This window comes from Chiloscyllium plagiosum, unplaced genomic scaffold (genome assembly GCF_037043375.1).
Source record: "Chiloscyllium plagiosum isolate Xiang-an unplaced genomic scaffold, Cpla_swu_hap1 HiC_scaffold_7, whole genome shotgun sequence".
NCBI classification, from domain to species: domain Eukaryota; kingdom Metazoa; phylum Chordata; class Chondrichthyes; order Orectolobiformes; family Hemiscylliidae; genus Chiloscyllium; species Chiloscyllium plagiosum.
Window position 1 is genome coordinate 70,291,318 of NW_028270145.1, and position 20,278 is coordinate 70,311,595.

General features: G+C 37.3%; 1 protein-coding gene across 2 annotated transcripts in view; it reads left to right on the forward strand.

The window, feature by feature from the left end:
- The window catches only part of xirp2b (xin actin binding repeat containing 2b), a 108,364-nt gene that overhangs the window by 56,751 nt on the left and 31,335 nt on the right, over window positions 1-20,278 (forward strand). The window contains exons 1-3 of one of the 2 annotated variants that reach the window (XM_087989112.1): window positions 3,493-3,653; window positions 9,389-9,525; window positions 17,670-17,774. In XM_087989112.1, the coding sequence (XP_087845238.1) occupies window positions 9,475-9,525; window positions 17,670-17,774 (156 nt within the window). In that variant the 5' untranslated portion in view covers window positions 3,493-3,653; window positions 9,389-9,474. Of the gene's footprint in view, window positions 1-3,492; window positions 3,654-9,388; window positions 9,526-17,669; window positions 17,775-20,278 lie in introns of those variants that run through there. The other variant, XM_087989111.1, reaches the window with a different exon arrangement.

Here is a 20,278-nt window from a genome sequence, read left to right on the forward strand (position 1 = left end):
AATACTGCATGCAATTCTGGTCTCACTGCTATAGGAAAAATATGTGAAACTTGAAAGGGCTCAGAAAAGATTCAGAAGAATGTTGCCAGAGTTGGAGGGTTTGAGCTATAGGGAGAGGTTGAATAGATTTTGAGCTATATTCCCTGGAGCATCGGAGGCTGAGGGGTGACCTTATAGAGAGTTATAAAATCATGAGGAGTATGGATGGGTTGAATAGACAAGGTATTTTCCCTGGGGTAGGGGAGTCCAAAACTAGAAGGCATAGTCATTACAGTGACAACAAAAGCAATCTATTGTGCAGCCTGAAAATCAGAAACAAAATGTGCTGGAAACACTCCCCATAGATGTGCCCAGCAAACTTGGGGAAACAGAGATAATGTTCAGATAATATATTGTATATGTTATACAAGCATAATAGATTTAGGTTTTGTGTGCAGATCTGGTTATGGGCAGTCAGAAATCAGGTACCTCAGATGTCACTTAAAGGTAACCAGTGTCTCTTAGAGAGAAAATGTAGTAATATAAAACAAATAATGGTGGATGCTGGAGCTCTGAAACAAAAACAGAAATTGCTGGACAAACTCAGCTGGGCGCGCAGCAAAGTGGGCAGAAAGCAGAGTTAATGTTTTGAGTTCAGAGATTCTTCATCTTAAGAATATGCCCGATATGATGAAATAAATGTTTGCAGAGTATAGAATGCTGAAGAGTCACCAGACTCGAAGTGTTAACTCTGCTTTCTTCCCACAGTTGCTGCCAGTTGCTGAGTTTCTCCAGTAATTTCTGTTTTGTTTGAGAAAGTGTACTTTTTGGTAGGGAGAAAGAGAGAGAAAATCTTTGCAACAAGCCCAGATCTGACACCTAGGTTCTCTGATGCCATATTGAAAGCCCTGGAGGAAATGGACAGGGAGAGTGGAGGGGGAGCCGGGGGTTGGATTATGGCTGAAGGGTTGTGATGCCAGTCATCCTGGTCAGGAAGGGACAAAACGACATCCAGGCAGCAACATTGCCACCTTTAGGAACAAGACCTGAAGGTGCTCAGTGCTAGAAAATTGCTGCAGTACTGAATATACATTCAAGTGTCTCCGATCCAAAAAGTTAAAAATCACACAACGCCAGGTTGTAGTCCAACAGGTTTATTTGGAAGCACTAGCTTTAGGAGCACTGGTCCATCATCAGGTGGTTGTGGAGGTCAAGATCATGCTCACAGAAATTATAGCCAAAGGAGTCTAATTCATGGGGATGTGATACAGTAAACAACCCATGGGAATGGCCTCAACTGGGATTTTGGGTTCATGTCACACTACAGGTGACTCCACTGCATGATACACTGTCTCTCTGTCTCTCTCAAATATATACACACACACACACACACGGAGCCTCCGTCACACACAACCTTTCTCCTACAAGCACACACATAAACTCCTTCACTCATACCAATACACGCATCCACTCATACTTACCCCAACACACACACACACACACACACACACACACACACACACAAACAAACACACACACACACACACACACACACACACACACACTCTATCACGAGCACTCACACCTATACACACACTGACATGCACACTCAATCTGTCGCTCCTACATGCGCGCACATATAAACTTATGGGTTGAATTTGTTTTCGCAGAATTACATTTTATTTTGCTCAAAAACTGCATGAATCTATGTAAAACTCTGTAAAGCTATACAGAGGGTCTGCCAGTCTAACATAGCATTGGGACACAGATAGACTTCACATCTATTGTTTAAAAAGCTGAGCTATCTTGAGAATGTAATTTAAAAGAAATTCTGGGATTTGCATATCAAAGGACAGAAACCAGCATATCCCATTATAAAAGGTGAAAGTTTAAATCTAAGATTGCTTACTGTATCACATCTCCATGACACTGGACTCTTTTGGCTATAAATTCTGTGAGCATGATCTTAACCTCCACAACCACCTGATGAAGGAGCGGCGTTCCGAAAGCTAGTGCTTCCAAATAAACCTGTTGGACTATTACCTGGTGTTGTGTGATTTTTTAACTTTGTCCATCCCAGTCCAACACCAGCATCTCCAAATCACAGATCCACAAAGGTATAATGTTTACTTTCTGCTCATACCTCTTTGAGCTCCACCCTAACTTCCTGCAATGATTTCTTCCCCCTGTTTCTCTTCAGATTCCTACAGTCAAATTGTAATTCATTGTACTTATATGTCCAACTTTCACTAATATTGCATCTCTCAGTTCTCCCTACTTCATATTTTATGTTCTGCATAGACCTATGCTATCATGTCAGGCATATTCTTCAAGCACCACATGACTTTCATAGTACATTCTCCTTCTCACAGGGGAAGTCATGTATAATTCTTGACATGAGATTGTTGCTGCAGGAGACTGAGCCTGCCTGCACACTATATCCTGCTTGAGTTTCTCTCTGAGTGCTATCATATCGAGTCTGTTTGAGGTACAATTTGAATATGGACTCCGCTCGGCTGTCATTTAGAAAGTGCTCTCGCTGTCTCCTGTCTTCCTTGCTACTCCCTCCCCCTGTCAGCCCAAAAGACTTCTCTACCAAACTACTGATAAGTGCAGTAAGCTATTTAGCAGGCTACTAGAAACAGTGTAAAAATCAGCAACCAAAATTAAGTTTCCAAATGAAGGCAACAACCCACAAAACGCCCAGAAACTGACCAATAGCCTCAGAAGACAAACTAGCAAATAACAATGATCATTCTTGAAAGCTTCTTCTTGCCTGTACTTCCACAAGCTGCTGATTAAATTGATCATGGTATGACTGGAACCAGGGCAAATGATTGTACAGCAACGGAGTGTCTGAAATTTTATTCATTTCATAATTCTGCACAGTTCCCTGGATGCCTATGGAGCTGCCGAAACCAACATTTCTGGTAGTACACTTCTGGCTCAGAGCTGCTCAAACCAACATTACTGGTAGTACACTTCTGGCTCAGAATGAATAAATGCTTCCCACCCAACAAAACAAGTGCCTAGGCACCAGTTTTGTATCTTCAAATTTCTAAGCCATTTTTTAAAGTGTATTTTCATTTATTTAAAACAATTATTGGCTCAGTTGAATGGAAAGTAGATCTAAATTACAACATGAAATAGTGTTGGCATTCCTAAATGATTTAAGAAAAATTGTCCTCTGGAACATTCAGTCTCTGCATTATAGAATTATACAGCATGCTCATTTTCCTGCAATAAGATGTATTGATAATTATAGCAGGTGCTTAACCTATTGGCTTCAACTTATTTTATGTCCTAGTCAATTTGATTGGTGTAACAGGTGTTGAAGGCATTTAGAGGGCAGCGTGAGTCTGTCTGTCTTGCAAAATAGAATTTTAGCACAGGCAATTGACTAGATGTAGCATCTATTGGCCTCAACCCCTAAAAATAACTGGATTTATCCTCACAAGTGGCTAAAATAAAATCAGCTGTCACCATCAAGTCTGAGAGGAGGTAGAGGCAGATTTGACTGGAGCTGGTCTCCAGGAAGGCTGCAATAAGAGGGATTTTCACTTTTACTGGACAGAAAACAGAAATACTGCTGGTACAGGATTAAAATACTTTTTGTCCACATAATTTGTTGACCTACAAAATCATACCAACTGAACATTCGTCAAATTAGGAAGGTAAGTACAAAACATCCTGATTTCTACTAAAACAGAATATCTCATATTTAGTACATTGATTTTCATTAGTTTTGCCAGCTTTTCTTTCTCTGTTTAAATATGTAATATGCATAGAGTTTACAACAGTAATACCAAGCTAATTCTATACATTTGCTTTAAAAATATTTTCTTTCTCTAAATTGCATTTTAGTAGCTCTTGAAATGCAGTGAAGTCCTTGATCAAATTGCTAACTTTAATAGAATGTCAGTCATTCGAGTGCATTTGTAACATAATTTCTTTCGTGTGAGCATTGTGTGGAGAGGGCAACTTTTTTGACTTTTAATTCAAGATGTTTCCAATAGGCAAGCAAATTCTGAATAAATAAATTAACAAATTTTCAGCTAATTCTTGAAATTTTTAATTATTTGCTTGATTTGATATAGTTTATACATAAACAGAGATGCAATTCCTGACTTACAAACATTTGAGAATCTGCTTCCTCCTACACAACATAACAAATAGAGAATGAGTTACATTCAACCAGCAGAACCATAACAATACAGTTGTGTATTTTTTCTATCCCTCAGGACAAACCCAGCAAGAAACCATCTATATCACATCTTTAAACAGTGTAATATGCTACAAACTACTTCTCAGATGTGTAATCAGACAAAAATTGTTGCTTTATTAGACAGCCTGTTGAATATCTGACAATGTCTCAAATCAGCATCTTGCTGCTCTGCAGTTTGTAAGTTAATGAACTCAACACACTTCTCGCACTCCTGGGTGGCCTCACTTTCCTTTCTCATTAATTCCTTATTCAGATGAAACACAACCGGAGGAACATTTTCATTAAATGTACACATCAGTTACCATACGTACAAGAGTGAGCTGATTTGAAAAATGAGATTAGCTTAGCTGATTTCTTGTCAGCTGGTTTGAACACAATGGATTGAATGGTCTCCATCTGTGCTACACATTTCTAACATTCTGTGTTTCTACATAATGTGTTTGCTCATGTGCTACATGAAACATTCCTGCAAAAATATTAACAAAGACAACAGTTGAAATAATTACAAGTTTGGAACTCAAATGTCAGCATGGCCTTTAATGGAAATTTAATGCTGTAAATAACATCAAATCCCAAGAGGAACTGTATACAAATTGTTTTCTTCCGAATTATGCATGCCATAATTTTTAGCTCTCATCATTTTTGCATTCACATAAAAAGGTTAATGAATACTCAGCTCCTGTGAAATGCTCAAATCAAACAATGTATCATAGTATTTAGTATATGCCTATTATCGAACATTTCTGACAGCAAAATAGTAAAAACAGTACACATCAATCTTCTTCACCTACTAAATAAATGACAACCTTTTAAGAAAATGACAATACGGAGTTTAATTACTATTTGGTGTGCATTTACTTTGAGTGGAGTTTATATTTTTAAAAATATTCTTTGTTGAAATATTGAGTATAACAGTGGTGTGATCAGTGAACATTGATTTGATTGATTCTTGCTTTCTTAAATGGAACAGTCATTAATTATCCATTGAAAGATCTGTCATGAAGTAAAGTTGCTGCTAAGCATGAATTATCCAGATCTTTCAATGAGTGAATAATTGGAAAGCTGACGATTAATGTGAAAAGAATGGCAAGTCTCACTTTTCTAAACTTTAATTTCATAGAGTCAGTTTATCATGTGATACAATGGGCTGAAAAATTCTGGCCATTCTGGGCCTATAACCATCTTCACGTGTGAAACGAATCCTTGGCTCCATTCCTAACATGTTAGGAAATATTATTAAGTCTACCACATAACAGTTATTTAGTTAATATATAATGACAAATGTGCATTCTTGATAATAAAATGTGTTTATTGTAGAACCATAACTGTCTCAATCAGTTCAAAATTCATTGAGTATTTTTGCTAATGCTTTTTTAACTTGTCTGACTAATAGCTTGCATATGTGACCTCCATGTTTTAAACAGTGACAAAAATGACACAATTTATTTTAAGAGATTGCTGTGTAAGTATCAGATCTAATAGCATTAACCTGATAGGCTGGTAATTGCTTGCTAGTTATAACTCATAGTAACACACAAGATGGTCAACAATTCTAAAATGGAGCATACTGTGATCTGATGGCAGTCTTTGTCAACTTGCAAGCCTCCAGTATATATTTGGAATACCTATAATTTGGGAATTGCTCTAACTAGCATGGCAGAGGATTAGTCAAGAAATTCCTCTGTTTTCAGATCGTATTCTACAGAAACATAAAATTACCTCTACTAAATGTTTCTTGGTCCGGACAGTTTGTTAATGGTTTCTTCTTAAGTCTTCACAGACATAATTTAAGAGTTATATATTTCATAATACTTGTGCTTAAGATTTCCACTTTTGGGGTTAAAATTGTTTTGATTTAATGTAGTCAGATCGGTTGAAATAAAATAAAAGCCGTGTTAGTGGTACTCCGGTTTCTTCAATTAAAGAAAAACTGCAACATAACTGTATAAACTGATATCAGTTAAAGATGGAACTACTTTACAAGGTCTACGTCTACTGCTGAGAAAATAGAAAAATATGTGAGGCTATACCTATTTCTTCTTATGAATTATACACCAGCTTCCTACTTTATATAAGATTTGAACCATGTAGCAATTGTGATTGAAAATGAGGTTGCTAGATAGGTTTCTTGTCTGTCAACCCTGTGATGTATTAGAAATCCAATAGCGTGCATTCTTGTGGCTAATTTAGATCTATGTTCTGTCAATCAGGCCACTTGTTTTCAAGCTATTGAAGTTAATAAAATCTCTCATGTATTGAGCCGGAGTTGCACCTTCACCAAGATGAAAACATAAGTCTATAGTGCTTTATTCACAATACTCAAAAGCAAACTTAACTTGAATCAGACAAGAAATTGTTAAACAAATAAGCACATGGGATTTCCATTTTTCAGATCAGTTCTATTTTAACATTGTTTTGACATATAGCATTTGAATCAGAACCAATATTAAAAATGTATATTAGTTAGCTTGATTTAGGAACAGAGTAATAGACACATGACCATTTTGTCTTGTCTATCAGTGGACTGATCTCTCTTTCTCACAATGATGAAAATAATGTTTGCCGTTTTGAGGATCAAAGACCTGCCAGGGCACTGTGGTACAGATGGAAGATGTTCCCATGGCTTTTGTGGAACAACTGTTCTGCTTGGAATTCAACAATTACATTTTTCCCCTCTATTCATGGTAACATCCAATAAGCACAGTTGGCTGCCTGTGGTAGCATTTGCACATCTTCAGAAGTTTACAAATATTCCTACTGCTATTTAAAGGGTTGCATTTTCCGTTGACCTGCAGGCCAAGGGGATTGAAGGTGAATGATTGGTTGCAGTGGATTCCATTAAATGATTAATGGATGTTGTCCTTGAAATAATGTAGTGAGTGATTCGTATGGCTAGCTATGTTTGCTACTTAAGGATAATCTCCTCCTGGAAGTGCCATCTGTAATATATTTCTTCTTTAATTCATTCATACGCATGTATTTAAATACAAGACTATTGCACACAACATTTTGTATAAGGCATCAAAAATGACTTGAAGTTTCCAATTCTGTGTTTATGGATGGGGCGCAATAGTGTGCCATTCCTATGTTCAATATTTGAAGAACAAGCCTAAGATCATAGGAGAAGACTTGATGTGAAATGGCATCACTTTGCAATAAGCCACCCACAGAACATTTGGTACAGATAGGTACTGTATCATTACAAAATTCCTTCTCATATCTTCTTACCTATCTGGTCGTAAAGCCCTGTAAGTTCGTGTGAAGTGCTGAATCTGAGTGCCCTTTTTGGAGAGTGCTCTGAAATGCCACACTAAGATTTCTCCTCCTCACCTATGCAGATGCACGTATATTTAATTATTAATAGTTGCTTTGTAGTACAGATTTTGAGTATGGCTGATGACAGAGACATGTTGTTGAAGCTTTTTGTTTTGCACTCAACAGGGTAGACAAAGATACCAAACTCAAAGAAAGCAACAATTTATACCACATGTTTGGTTGATTGGTCAGTCAGTTAGGATTTGTCAAGGCATTGTCAGGCAGAAAGTTTCAACTATGTATCTTTACAAATAGATAAGCCCGAAGGACATACTTTAAAAGTGTTTCACACCAGTATTCTGCCTTGCTGGCCTCAATTGCACTATAGAATATTGTGATTAGCAACATGTCTTGTATCAAATAACTTGCTAGAGGAAAATCACTTCCATTTTATTCCGTAGCAAAGGACAAATTCTAACACTGAAATAGCATTTGTTGTGAAGTAACAACTTTACTTGGCGAATATAAGGAAACATCTGGGTACTATCATGGTAAACAAGGTACAAAACTACTTACACTATCTCTATTTAGAGTGACAAAGTTTGGTCAGCTCTTGTGTGCTAAAATTATTTTTTAAAAATTGTTTTGAACATTTACTTTGCACAGAAGCTTTAAAACCAGCAGCAGGTACAAAATTATTTGGGAATATAACAAACAATTTCATTGCCACAGTTAAGTTACAAGATTGCATTCAAGAAAGTAGCCAGTCACCAACTTCTTGAGGGTCTCTAGATGGACAACAAAAGCTCACCTCCCATGAATGGATTTAAAAAAAACTAATTTTGAGCTGCTTTTTTTCCTGTTTAAAGTTGCCGTACTCCCAGTGAATTTCAATAATTGCAAGCCATTTTCTAATTCTAATTGAAGGCCTGAAACCCCTTCTTTTTTGAGAGCATAATCTTTTATGTTTTGAGAACTTTTATTGTGTCTTGCAAAATAATACTCTGTGTAAAGAATGCTAAGTTAGAAAGTTAATCATTAGGATAACTTGGCCATCATCAAGCAACTTGTGTCATGAAAATGAGTCACTTACCTCTTTATTTCTCTTAACTCATTCTATTCTGTCCCCAACTGAGCAGTGCGGGGAAGTGAGGATTACTATTCTGATATGGATAGAACTGATCAAAAAGTTCAAGTTATAAATTGGAATAAGGCCAATTTTGATGGTATTAGACAGGAACTTACAAAAGATGGATGGGGGAGGCTATTTGCAGATAACGGGACAGTTGGGAAGTGGGATGCCTTTAAAGATGAGATACCAAAAGTTCAAAGACAGTATGTTCATGTTCAGAGACAGTCTGAAGGACAAGGCTAGTAGGTGTAGGAAATGCTGGATTACTTGAAAAGTTGAGGCTCTGGTCAAGAAAAAGGAGGAGGCATATATCAGATATAGACTGTTGGGATTGAGTGAATCGCTAGAGGACTATAAGAGCAGTTAGTGTGTACCTAAGAGGAAATCAGGAGGGCAAAAAAGGGAACATGAGAAACTTTGGCAAATAGAATTGAAGAGAATCCAAAGAGATTTTCCATGTATATTAAGGGCAAAAGAGTAACTAGGCAGAGAGTAGGGGCCCTTAACAATCATTGTGAGCATCTATATGTGGAACCACAGGAGATGGGTGAGGTACTAAATGAATATTTTGCATCAGTATTTACTGTGGAGAAGGACATGGAAGTAAGGGAGCTTGGGGAAATAAGTAGTGCAGTCATGAAAATAATTCATGTGGATGAGTTCGACAGCAGGGTCTGTTTCTGTGCTGTACAACTTTATGACTTTATAATTCATAATTCATATTATAGACCTTGCTCAACACCTTTAATGAGCTTTTAATATGATGCCCTAAAATTCAGTTGTGTTCTCATTTCCAGCTGCTTTGACATCTGATGAGCCTAGCCAGGCTGACATTGTGCCTCTTGATTTCGAGGAGACTGTCTCACTTAAGGACAGATTGGCCATGTACCAAGCAGCTGTTTCTAAGAAGACAAGCAACAGGGCATCAGCTGTGGTAAGTGCCAATATCCATGTCCACTTTTAACTTGTATTGTCCAAAGACTGATATATTTACTCTTCAATCAGTAGATAATTTTGAGCAAAAGCATCGCCAGCTTGAATTCCAGAAACCGTAAATGGAACAAATGCTGGGTGATGGAAGGACCTGTATAAGAGCCTAGAAGAGATGCATTGTTTGCTTGCTTGGGGCTTAGAACTGAGACATTTTGCAATGCGTTGTTGTTTTGAACACCTTTACTAATGGAAATTCTTTTGCATCTCCATTGGCTTTGCCTCTTGGATTTGTGGGCAAGTAATAGAATCAAAGACTTCATTTACCAATTTTACAAATACTATCCAGATTTTACATGTAAATACATATGTTTTTCATTGTCTTCACAGAAGTTTCTGAAAGATAAAAGTATACCACACTCAAACAGCAAGATATTGTACATGTTGTAAGTGTAACATGAAAACCGAATGTGTTGGAAGAGCTCAGGAGGTCCTCCAGCAACTGTGGAGACAGAAACAGAGTTAATGTTTCAAATCAATGACCATTCTATTTTTGTGCTCCTCGCAGATGCTATTGAACCTGCTGAGTATTTTCAACATTTCTTGTTTTTATACCACAATCTAACTTTTTGTGCTTTCCTTGTGTGTTGGACATGATCATAGAACCCACTCTAAATTCTACATAATCCTCTATGGGAATTTCACTGATGATATAGGGTGATTATTTATTGTTTATGTGAAAGGGGTTGTTTGCATTGTAACCTCTACTAAGAGTTTTAACTTGTAATGAAGTTCTGTAAATACTGTTGTGTAATATGACTCAAAAGTAGAAAAATTTAAGGTGATACCATTTGGTATATTTGAGGAGTTTGAATACCTGTAGTGGCTGTTTTCTGCAGATACTTATAACTGATTATTTCTAGTAGATTACATATTTGACAATACACTGCTACACATAATATTGTGACACTTATGTTTTACATAAACAAATTATTGAGGTTAAACCAGTTGTAGGCATTAATGAAAAATAGATAGTAGTGAATTAACAGCCCTGGTTTACACTCTGAGTGACTGGCTGGAAGAAAGGAGCCAGACAATAAAGAACAAAAAAAAAAATTCTGATTGGTGAAATGTGAAATGTTTTCCTGGAATCTGCACAGGGGCAAAGCTTTCGTCATACATTTTGACCTGAATTAAGAAATAGAGTGATAGTATAAGTAATAGCATGTCCATTTTGAAAATGAAGCAAAGTTGAAAACCACACTAAGTTGTACAGAAGCAAGTAGGTAGGAAGTCACAAAGGGAAATAGACCCATTAAATGAGGAGACAAAACTAAGGTAGAAGGAATTCAACATGGATGAATGCAAGATAATCTACTTCAAAAGAAATGAAAATTATGCAGAGTATAAAGCAGATAGCGATTCACTATTGGCCAATTTATAGATTCTCCAGAGTGAATTTCAATCCCATCATGTAGATCTTCAAGCTTCTCATTATCTTTACAACCTTTTGCTGAAATTATGTTGAGTTAATTGAAGTTCTGCTTTCAGCAGATAATCTGACCAAAGGAGCTGAGGCAAATATACACTTGGCTATGCTGATCCTGAATAAAGTGGTGGTTGCACTATCAAGACATAAGGCTATCCTGATAGCAATTTCTTTTTTTATATTAAACATGCTTAAGTATTAATCTGACTAGTATTCACAATCTGAATGTCTTAATGTAATTCATAAAGATTTAGAATCCCAATACATTACAAAGGCTTACTGCTCAATTCTTAAAGGTTTTCTGATCAAATCGGGGTTATTATTTGTTATAGTGAGTTAGAACATTGGTCTCTTTCTTCTGAGATAATTTTGTCCTCATTTAAAACCAAAGGTGGCATGGTGGCTCAGTGATTAGTACTGCTGCCTCACAGTGCCAGGGACACAGGTTCAATTCCAGCCTCGGGTGATTGGAGTTTGCTCATTCTCCCTGTGCCTGCGTGGGTTTCCTCCCAATCCAAAGATGTGTAGGCTAGGTAAATTTACCATGTTAAAATTGCCCATTGTGTTAGGTGTATTAGTTAGAGGGAAATGGGTCTGAGTGGGTAACTCTTTGGAGGGTTGGTGTGAACTTGTTGGGCCAAATAGCCTGTTTCCATACTGTAGGGAATCTAATCTTTAAATCGAAATTAGAAATTTCAGAAGGCCATTCATTCATTGTAAGGCGTCTCAGTGAAGTGAGTTAAGGATAAATTTAATTGAAAGCTCTTATGCCACAGTGATATTAAAGCTGCAGTGTAAGTGTCTTTATCAAAACCATGTGAATTGGGACTCCCTGTAATTGGACACAAAGACAACAGATATAATTTACTGAAATCTCCTGGATTGGGAGTGGCAGTGGAAGGTCTGATATAACAGGTAGAAAATTAAGGAGTGGAGATGTGGTCACTTTCCTGATTTCTGTTGATTAAATCTAGGATAGAAAGGGTGCCCTGCCCAGAAGCCAATTTAGGGCCACGAAACAGCCTAAAATTAGCAGGAGGAGTTCACAATAGAATGCTTTAACATTGTTTCTTAGATTAGCATATTCTGGAACAAACTAGAGAGAAGTGTATGCTAGACTCAATGTTGTGTAATGTGACAGCATTGTTTAATGACCTCAGAGTAAAGGCTCCTATGGTAGCAGTGATCATAAAATGATCAAATTTTATATTCAGTTTGAAAAGGGAGAAGAACAGGCCTAGGACAAGCAATTTTAAACTTTAAAAAATTGACAATATGAGTAGGAAAGCTGAGCAGGCTGAACTGAAGTGGGATATTAAACTAGGAAATAGTTCAGGAGAAAAGCAGTAGCAGATAATTAGAGAGATATTTCAGAATACTCAGGAAAAGTATATTCCTGCTATAAATAATAATCCAAGCAAAAGACCCATTGTCCAAGGTTTACTAATGAAGTTAAAGGAAGCATCAAAATTAAGAAAAATTTATACAATAGCACAAAGTTGAGAGGCAGGTTTGATGATTGGTTAGAGTATAAACAACAGCAGGCAATGTCTAAATGGTTAATCAGGGCAAATAAGTTGAAGCATGAGAGGAAGCTAACTAGAAATGTGAAACAGCTAGCAAGATCCATAGATATCTAAAAAGAAAAAGAGTAAGTAACTTGAGTATTGGTCCTCTCGAGGGTGAGACTGGGGAGTTATTTGCAGCTAATAATAAAACAGCAGATGTAACAAACATATGTTTTACTTCTGTATTCATTGTAGAACATTCAATAACCATCACGTTCCTGTAAATCAGAAAGTTGATGGAAGAAAGGAACTTGATGAAATTATAATGACTAAGGGACTACTGAGCAAACTGATGGAGTTGTATGTTGATGGGATTCTGGGTCCTGATGAATCCATCCCAGTGCCTGAAAAGAGGTGGCTGATGAGGTGGCACATGTATCGGTCTTAATTTTCCACCATTCGTTAGATTCTGGAAAGGTTCCACTTAAATGGAAAGGATAAAATATAGCCTGTCTCTTCAAGAAGGAATGGAGGCATAAAACAGGAAACTGTGAGGTGACACTTACAAAAATCTATCAAGTTTAATTTTGATCTTTATCTTTACTTTCTGTGAATCCTGGCAAGTTTTCTCAGTCTGTTTTCCTGAACTTGCCTCATTATTTATGCTCCATTCCTCCACCACCCCACTGGAGAAGCCTACTTGTTGGGTTCTCCCACTCATCACAGGTGTAAGTATTGGCTATTTGCAGACCCTTCTGGGATTGCTTGAGCTAGTACCATCTTTGAAGGCCAACTATACGCCCAGTCAAGTTGGCTGAATGATGCATTTTATTTCCCCGGACATGTTGGACCGAGGGTAATTGACTCCTCTTTTTACCGATGGGAACCTGGAGGCTCTGCTGGAGGGGATCTGCTTATGGTCACTGCCTATGGACTGTGTGCTGAGATGTGGGCAACTGGTGAAGATCTGGAATAGCAAACAGTGAGTTGGAATGGCCAGATTACCCCTCTAGTGTTCAGGCTGGGAAATTTCACCATTTCATTTCTGTGGCAGGTGGGGGATTGGAAACTGCATATGAATGAGGCAAGATGACATAATGATGAAAATGTTAATATGCCTAATTCATGCACATAGGTCTTTCACTGCTAACTGAATGGTAAGCTGAGACTGTCATTAATGATTGGTTGAGAAATGGGATTTTTGTTGTTGGTAGGAAGCTTGTCACTGCCAATCTCACATTATTTTCCTAACAGTTTCATCAACATCCAAGTTGTTTGGAGACTGGGAAAATCTGACCGATGGGTCAGTCTGTAATAGGATGGTGTTACAATTACTCATTAAGAAAGTTATGACTGGGCAATTGGAAAAACTCATGGTAATCAGAAGTGTCAGTGTGATTTTATGAAAGAATAATCATGTTTAACCAATTTATTGAAGAAGTAACATGCACTGTGGATTAAAGGGAGCTGTTGATGCACTGTATTTGGATTTCCAGGAGACATTTGACAAGATTCCACATATAACATTATTGCATGGTGTAGGACCTTGTGGAATAGGGATAACAAACTAGCATAGATAGAGATTGGCTGGCTGAAAACAGAGTGTGTATAGATGTTTTGTGAGGAAAAATGTGAAAAACAGAGTATTACTTAGATAGTGAATGATCTCAGAAATTAAGGTGCAGTGGGAATCTAAAGGTATTAGTGCATGAGTCACAAAAATGTTAGCATTCAGGATACAGCAAGTGATTAACAAGTCTAATGAAGTGTCAGAGGAATTTAATGTAATTGCGTGGGTTTCCTCCGGGTGCTCCGCTTTCCTTCCATATTCCAATGATGTGCAGGTTAGATGAATTGGCCATGCTAACCTGCTCATAGTGTTCAGGGATGTGTAGGTTAGCTGCATTAGTCAGGGGTAAATATAGGGTAGGGGAAGGGGTCTGAGTCAGTTACTCTTTGGAGGGTCAGTGTGGACTTATTGGGCCGAAGGGCCTGTTTTCACACTGTAAGGTGTTATGGACTAATTCAGACCATCAAAACATTCTTAAGCAGGCAGCCCAGACCATAGTTTTGCTATTTGTTTCGGTAAGTATACAGTGAAAATTACCTGGAGTAAGTTAGCTAGGTTGACTACCAGGTTTTAAAACAGACAAAAAGTTATTCATAAACTTACACAATGAAACACAAAGAACAGAATATAGAACACTCACATAATTCAGACTATCCCAAGCTAGACTTAATAATGCTGTTCTTAATATATACAACAGTCCCAGTGAACAAACCCCTTAAACGCAGTGTAAAAAAATGAAACAAAAGCTTACAGGTCAAAGCTAGAAGGGCAGAAGGAGAGAGAGTCTAGCAGCTTGTTTCCACACAGCTCCACTGCCGAACCCCCAACTAAAGTTCTGAACTAAACTGCTCAGCTAGAGAGCTGGTCATGCCTCCTTGACTTAGACCAGTTACTTCTAAAAACATAAAAGCTTTGGCCTGAAGTCTCATCCGATTACATATAAACAAAAAGGCCTTTCATTTCTGTACAAAACCAGTCAATTTGGAGCTTGAGTGGTTTATGACCCCTCTAAGAAAAACCAAGGACACAGTATCCTTGAGAAAAGAAAAAACTTTTAGAAAAAAGGACCAGCTTTGCAGCAAGGGATTCTATGAATTCTATGAATTATAAGATGTTATCCTTCATTTGTAAAGGGCATTGGTGAGACTACATCTCATATAAAATGTGAGGTTTTGGTCTCCTTGTTTAAGGAACAGCATAAATGCATTATAGGCTATGCAAAGGAGGTTTACCAGATTGACAGGTGGAATGATTGGATTATCTTAAGAGAAAAGATTGGACTGTCTGGACTTGTTTTCACAGAAGTTTAGAAAAGTGAGGAGTGATTTGATTGAAGTATAGAACAATGGCCTTGAAAAAGTGGACATGGAAAAGATGTTTACTCGTGTGGCTAAGCCCAGAATTAGGGACATTGTTTTAAAATTATGGGTCACTCTTTTAGAATAGAAATGAAATGATTTATTTTTTTCTCTGAAGGTTATATGACTTTTGAACACTGTATCAGAAGGCTATGGAGGTGGGGCCATCAAATGTCTTTAAGGCAAAGGTATTAAATTCTTGTTAGGCAAGGGGAACAAAGATTATCGGGGATAGGTGGAATGTAGAACTCAGAACACAAATACATCAGCCATGATCTTGTTGAATGATGGATGGGCTTGAAAAACAACATGGCCTACTTCTCCTCCTATTCCACATGTTTTTACTTACATCAATGTTATGGATATGTTTCAAAACAACCGCATGGTGGAAAATGGTTAGCTTTTACGTGATGTGCCAATCTTACGTTAGCTGACTTCTTTTGTAGTGTGGTCAACGTGTAATTGACCAATAAATTCTGACTTTGATCCTAATAATGATTCCATTCTTTTATTAGTGCTTGTCTTGTTACCAGCGACTATGGCTATTGGTTGATTTTCCAGTATTAATTCAAAAACACAATAGAAGGATATCATATTTATAGTCTGATGGTTTGATTGCCAAGAAAGTATGTGGCATATTAAGAAACATATAATTGTGTCTGAATACCTGCTTGCTATTATTCATTAACTTGGGAAATGTCAAAGGAGCTGGTGACTGCAATGCACAGGGTAAATAAGAAAAGTAAATAAAACCTTTCCTATCTCTGTAATATTAAGGTAGATTTTGAAACTAATTTTTGTTTATATAACAATTGGTGGTGATTCATGAGTCATTCATTGATATCCATTAGAACACCTGAAATCTATGTACCTGCAATCTCACTTCATAGGTTTAGATGATCTTGCTAGAGATCTGTGCAAAGGGTGACATCTGAACATGCACAATTTTAAATGATCTGTTTCCTAGCAATTTTGTACATGCTGATATAAATATCAATGTCAATTTTGGCAATTCTTCATAAACACTAAAATATAAGAAATTCATGGGGAATAGTAAAGTTATTTTATACAATTTCAACTGATGTACTGATAGAGTTTGTTGATTCTAAATCATTAAGAACAAAAATCAGAAGCAGGAGCAGGCTATCACATTGGCTGGTAACATCAAGAAGTCTAAATTTTACTCAGTGAAGATGAAAAGGTCAATTCTGTTGCTTTCAGTCAAGATGGCATAGATTAGATACTGTTCCTCACCTTGTTGGTTCTGACTGAACATTCAGCACTGCAACAGGACATTATGAATGGAAAATTTGCTATAGTAAGACGATGGGTTTTGAAACTGCAGAAGATTAAGATATTTTGCTGCATTTCTTTTAATGTATGCCAGTGCTAGGTATTCTCAGATCAAAAGATAAGATAATTCAACACACCCGAAACATTTTGCCGCATTCCTTCCAAATTTTGCTTCTACCCCCACCCCCAAATCCCATTCCTCCTCCCCACCCTTCTACTTCAAAAACCCAACTTTAGAAGATACCCACAGTTAACTGGCACAAGGTGCATTTACTGAGCTTAGCAGGAGGCCATTGATATTCTGCATACACTATGATGTGCTGGGATGGGACAGTTGTTTCTTTAAAGTAATGTTTCAATGTTTTATTGCAAAATCAAATTTTAGAAGATTTAGATTTTTGGGGCAATTTTCTTGTAATCACTTTTCTCCAGCAGGTTTTATAATTCCAGCAAAGATGCAGTAATATGGATAATATTAAAAGTGCTGATCAAAATCTGAAGTCATCAAATATGAATGTTTTAATCAGCATGCTTTTGGATAATAAATAAATAGTGCTGAAGTGAACTGAATGTTTGCAAATTGCCCAACTATTTAATCTAGCACAGATTACCAAATCCTGGTATTTTTATGTTTTAACATTTCTCTTCTTTAACAGTCTTTCATTCTCTTCTTCCACTTTCCCTTACAGTTAGAGAATAGGACCTCTGCAGAAATTCTCTTGAATCTGTAATGAAAAATTACAGTTTGGGTGAACTAAAATAACTTCTTATGCAAAATATTTTGATATCTTGACATTATTTTATAAAGACCACTGGTAAAATGAACTAATCACACAATGACAGTATATTGAGATTCTCTGGCTTTAGAAGCAAATTTGTTACCAAAGGGATTTTCAAAAGTGTAATATTTCTTTCCCATCATTCTGTCAGGATCCAGCAGAAGAAGCCCGTGCCTTGCCTGGAGGTCTATCAAGTGTGAAAAAACAATTTGAATCACATAGTACTGTTGCTCACTACCAGCAGCAATCTGTGCAGGTAATTACTACACTTACAAAACTTGGTTGTGTCAATGTGGGCTGCATACTTCGGGTAACATCTGATAAAGGTGCTGTTAGGTTATATTTCAACATTATCAAAATAATTTGAGTTTTTAAAAATTACTCAAAATATTGCACTTTAGATCAGCTATCTGGTGTTTTCTTTTATGAGGTGTCAGTCTTGACTGGTTGTATTACCCATTTTTTGAGTCACAGGAGGCTGTGAATTGTAGCTTCACACCAGAGACAAGAAACGATAATCGAGATGATATTTTAGTGTAGCACTAAGGAAGTGTTGCGTTGTGGTCGATGCAATCTTCCAATAAACTGATGCACTGCCTGTCCCTTCAAGTGGTTGCAAACAATTAGGTGGCGTGATCTCTTCCTTTCTCCTGATATATATCAACTCATTTTTAATCAACACCGAGTCTTGCACTTATCATCAGCAATCTATTTCTTTGCTTATCCCATTTTTTTTCTCTCTCAGTCTGGGCACTGTCTCCATACACTCCATTCACTCCCCTCCGCACCATCAAAGGCATAACTACCACCCTTTCCCAGCTATTTCAGTTCTGACAAAGGGTCATTACTCAAAATGTTATCTCTGTCATTCCATTGACAGATGCTGCCAGGTCAGCTGAGTTGCTCCTGCACTTTCTGCTTTTGTACCAAAAACAGATCATCTGGCCATTTTATTTATTGTGCACAAACTGGTTAGAATAGTTCCTGAACAGAACAGTGACAACACTTTATAAGTTTGTGTTTGTATTCTTTAGGATATCCTGAGCTTGTATAGACATTATATCAATGCATAATATTTTGAAAAGTGTTGACTCACTCCTGAGCAGGAGAGAGGAATGTTTTGAATAGTGTGTAATTGTGCATGTGTGCATATGTATATGTAAAGTATATGGTCATACATTTCAAGAACTGAGGTATGAGCCCAGCAATAATTTGGGCAATCTGAATTGGCAACATAAAAGAAAACTAAGGGCAGCCCAAATTATTGTCAGCTCTCCTCTTCCGCTCAGCATTGATCATTTAATCTACTCCATCAGTAAATGGTCATCATTGCTGGATGATACTTGCTATTTCATTGTGACTTAGGCCAGACCTGCAGGTCCATTGTACCCTGAAGGTTGTTGCTTAGGTGGATAGAGTGGTCAAGAAGGCATATGGTATGCTTGCCTTCAATAGACGGGGTATTGAGTATAAGAGCTGGCAAGTCATGTTAAAATTGTACAAGGCATTGGTTCAGCCATATTTGGAATATCTGTATAGTTCTGGTCGCCACATTACCAAAAGAATGTGGACGCTTTGGAGAGGGTGCAGAGAAGGTTTACAAGGATGTTGCCTGGTATGGAAGGTGCTAGCTATGAAGAGAGGTTGAGTCAGTTAGGTTTGTTTTCATTAGAAAAAAAGATTGAGGGGGGACCTGATTGAGGTTTACAAAACCATGAAGGGTATAGACAGGGTGGATAGAGAAAAGCTTTTTCCCAGGGTGAGGGATTCAATAACAAGAGGTCACGCTTTCAAGGTGAGAGATGAAAAGGTTAAGGGGGACACATGCAGCAAGTACTTCACACAGAGGGTGGTGGGCGCTCGGAACGCGTTGCCAGCAGAGGTAGTAGAGGCAGGCATGGTAGATTCTTTTAAGATGTGTCTGGACAGATGCAGGAGTAGGTAGAGAGCAGAGGGATACAGATGATTAGGAATTGGGCGACAGGTTTAGACAGTAGATTTGCATCGGCTCAGCCGAAGGGCTGTTCTCTCTTTGTTCTTGGACAGGTTTCTCTGAATAGCTATTGTGCAGATTGATTCCAGTTTTTTTTTCTTTTTACTTCAAAAAACTCAACTGAAGATCTTTTAAGTTTTATGATTCTGAAACTGTTCTGGTATTACTGGAAATAAACAGATTGTGATATATAACTGCCAATGTAAAACTTCTGGAATATCCACATCTGGTGACATAAGTTGATTGATCAACAAACAATTTTTGGAAAAAAGTGTATTCATGTCAAATTGATAGATATTTGGATAAAAATAAACACAATATCATGGATGTTGGGAACCTGAATCAAATGCTGAAAGTACAGATAATGCTCGATAGGTCTGGGAGCAACTGTTGCAAAAAATCAAATATGTCTCTCCTTCAGAATAGGTTTCATACATGATGGTTGCACAGATCCAGGTGTTCAAATTGCTAGAAGCTGTTAGTTATTTTTTAACAGATGGTGGAAGGCAATACTAATACAAATACAAAACTGAATTCCATCCTGAAATGTACTCAAGAGACTTCATTCTACTGCACTTGTGTAGAATTTGATTTTTAATAAAAACCTGACTGCAGCAGCAGACTCAGAATCCTGCTGGAATCAATAGCAAAAGTTTTTAGAGAATTTGAGAAAGGTGAAATCAAACATTATTGCAATAAGAAATAAGGAGAAAGCCAAATTAAAATCTTAACTTGAACCAACTGCTTCAAAGACAAGCTCACCTTCT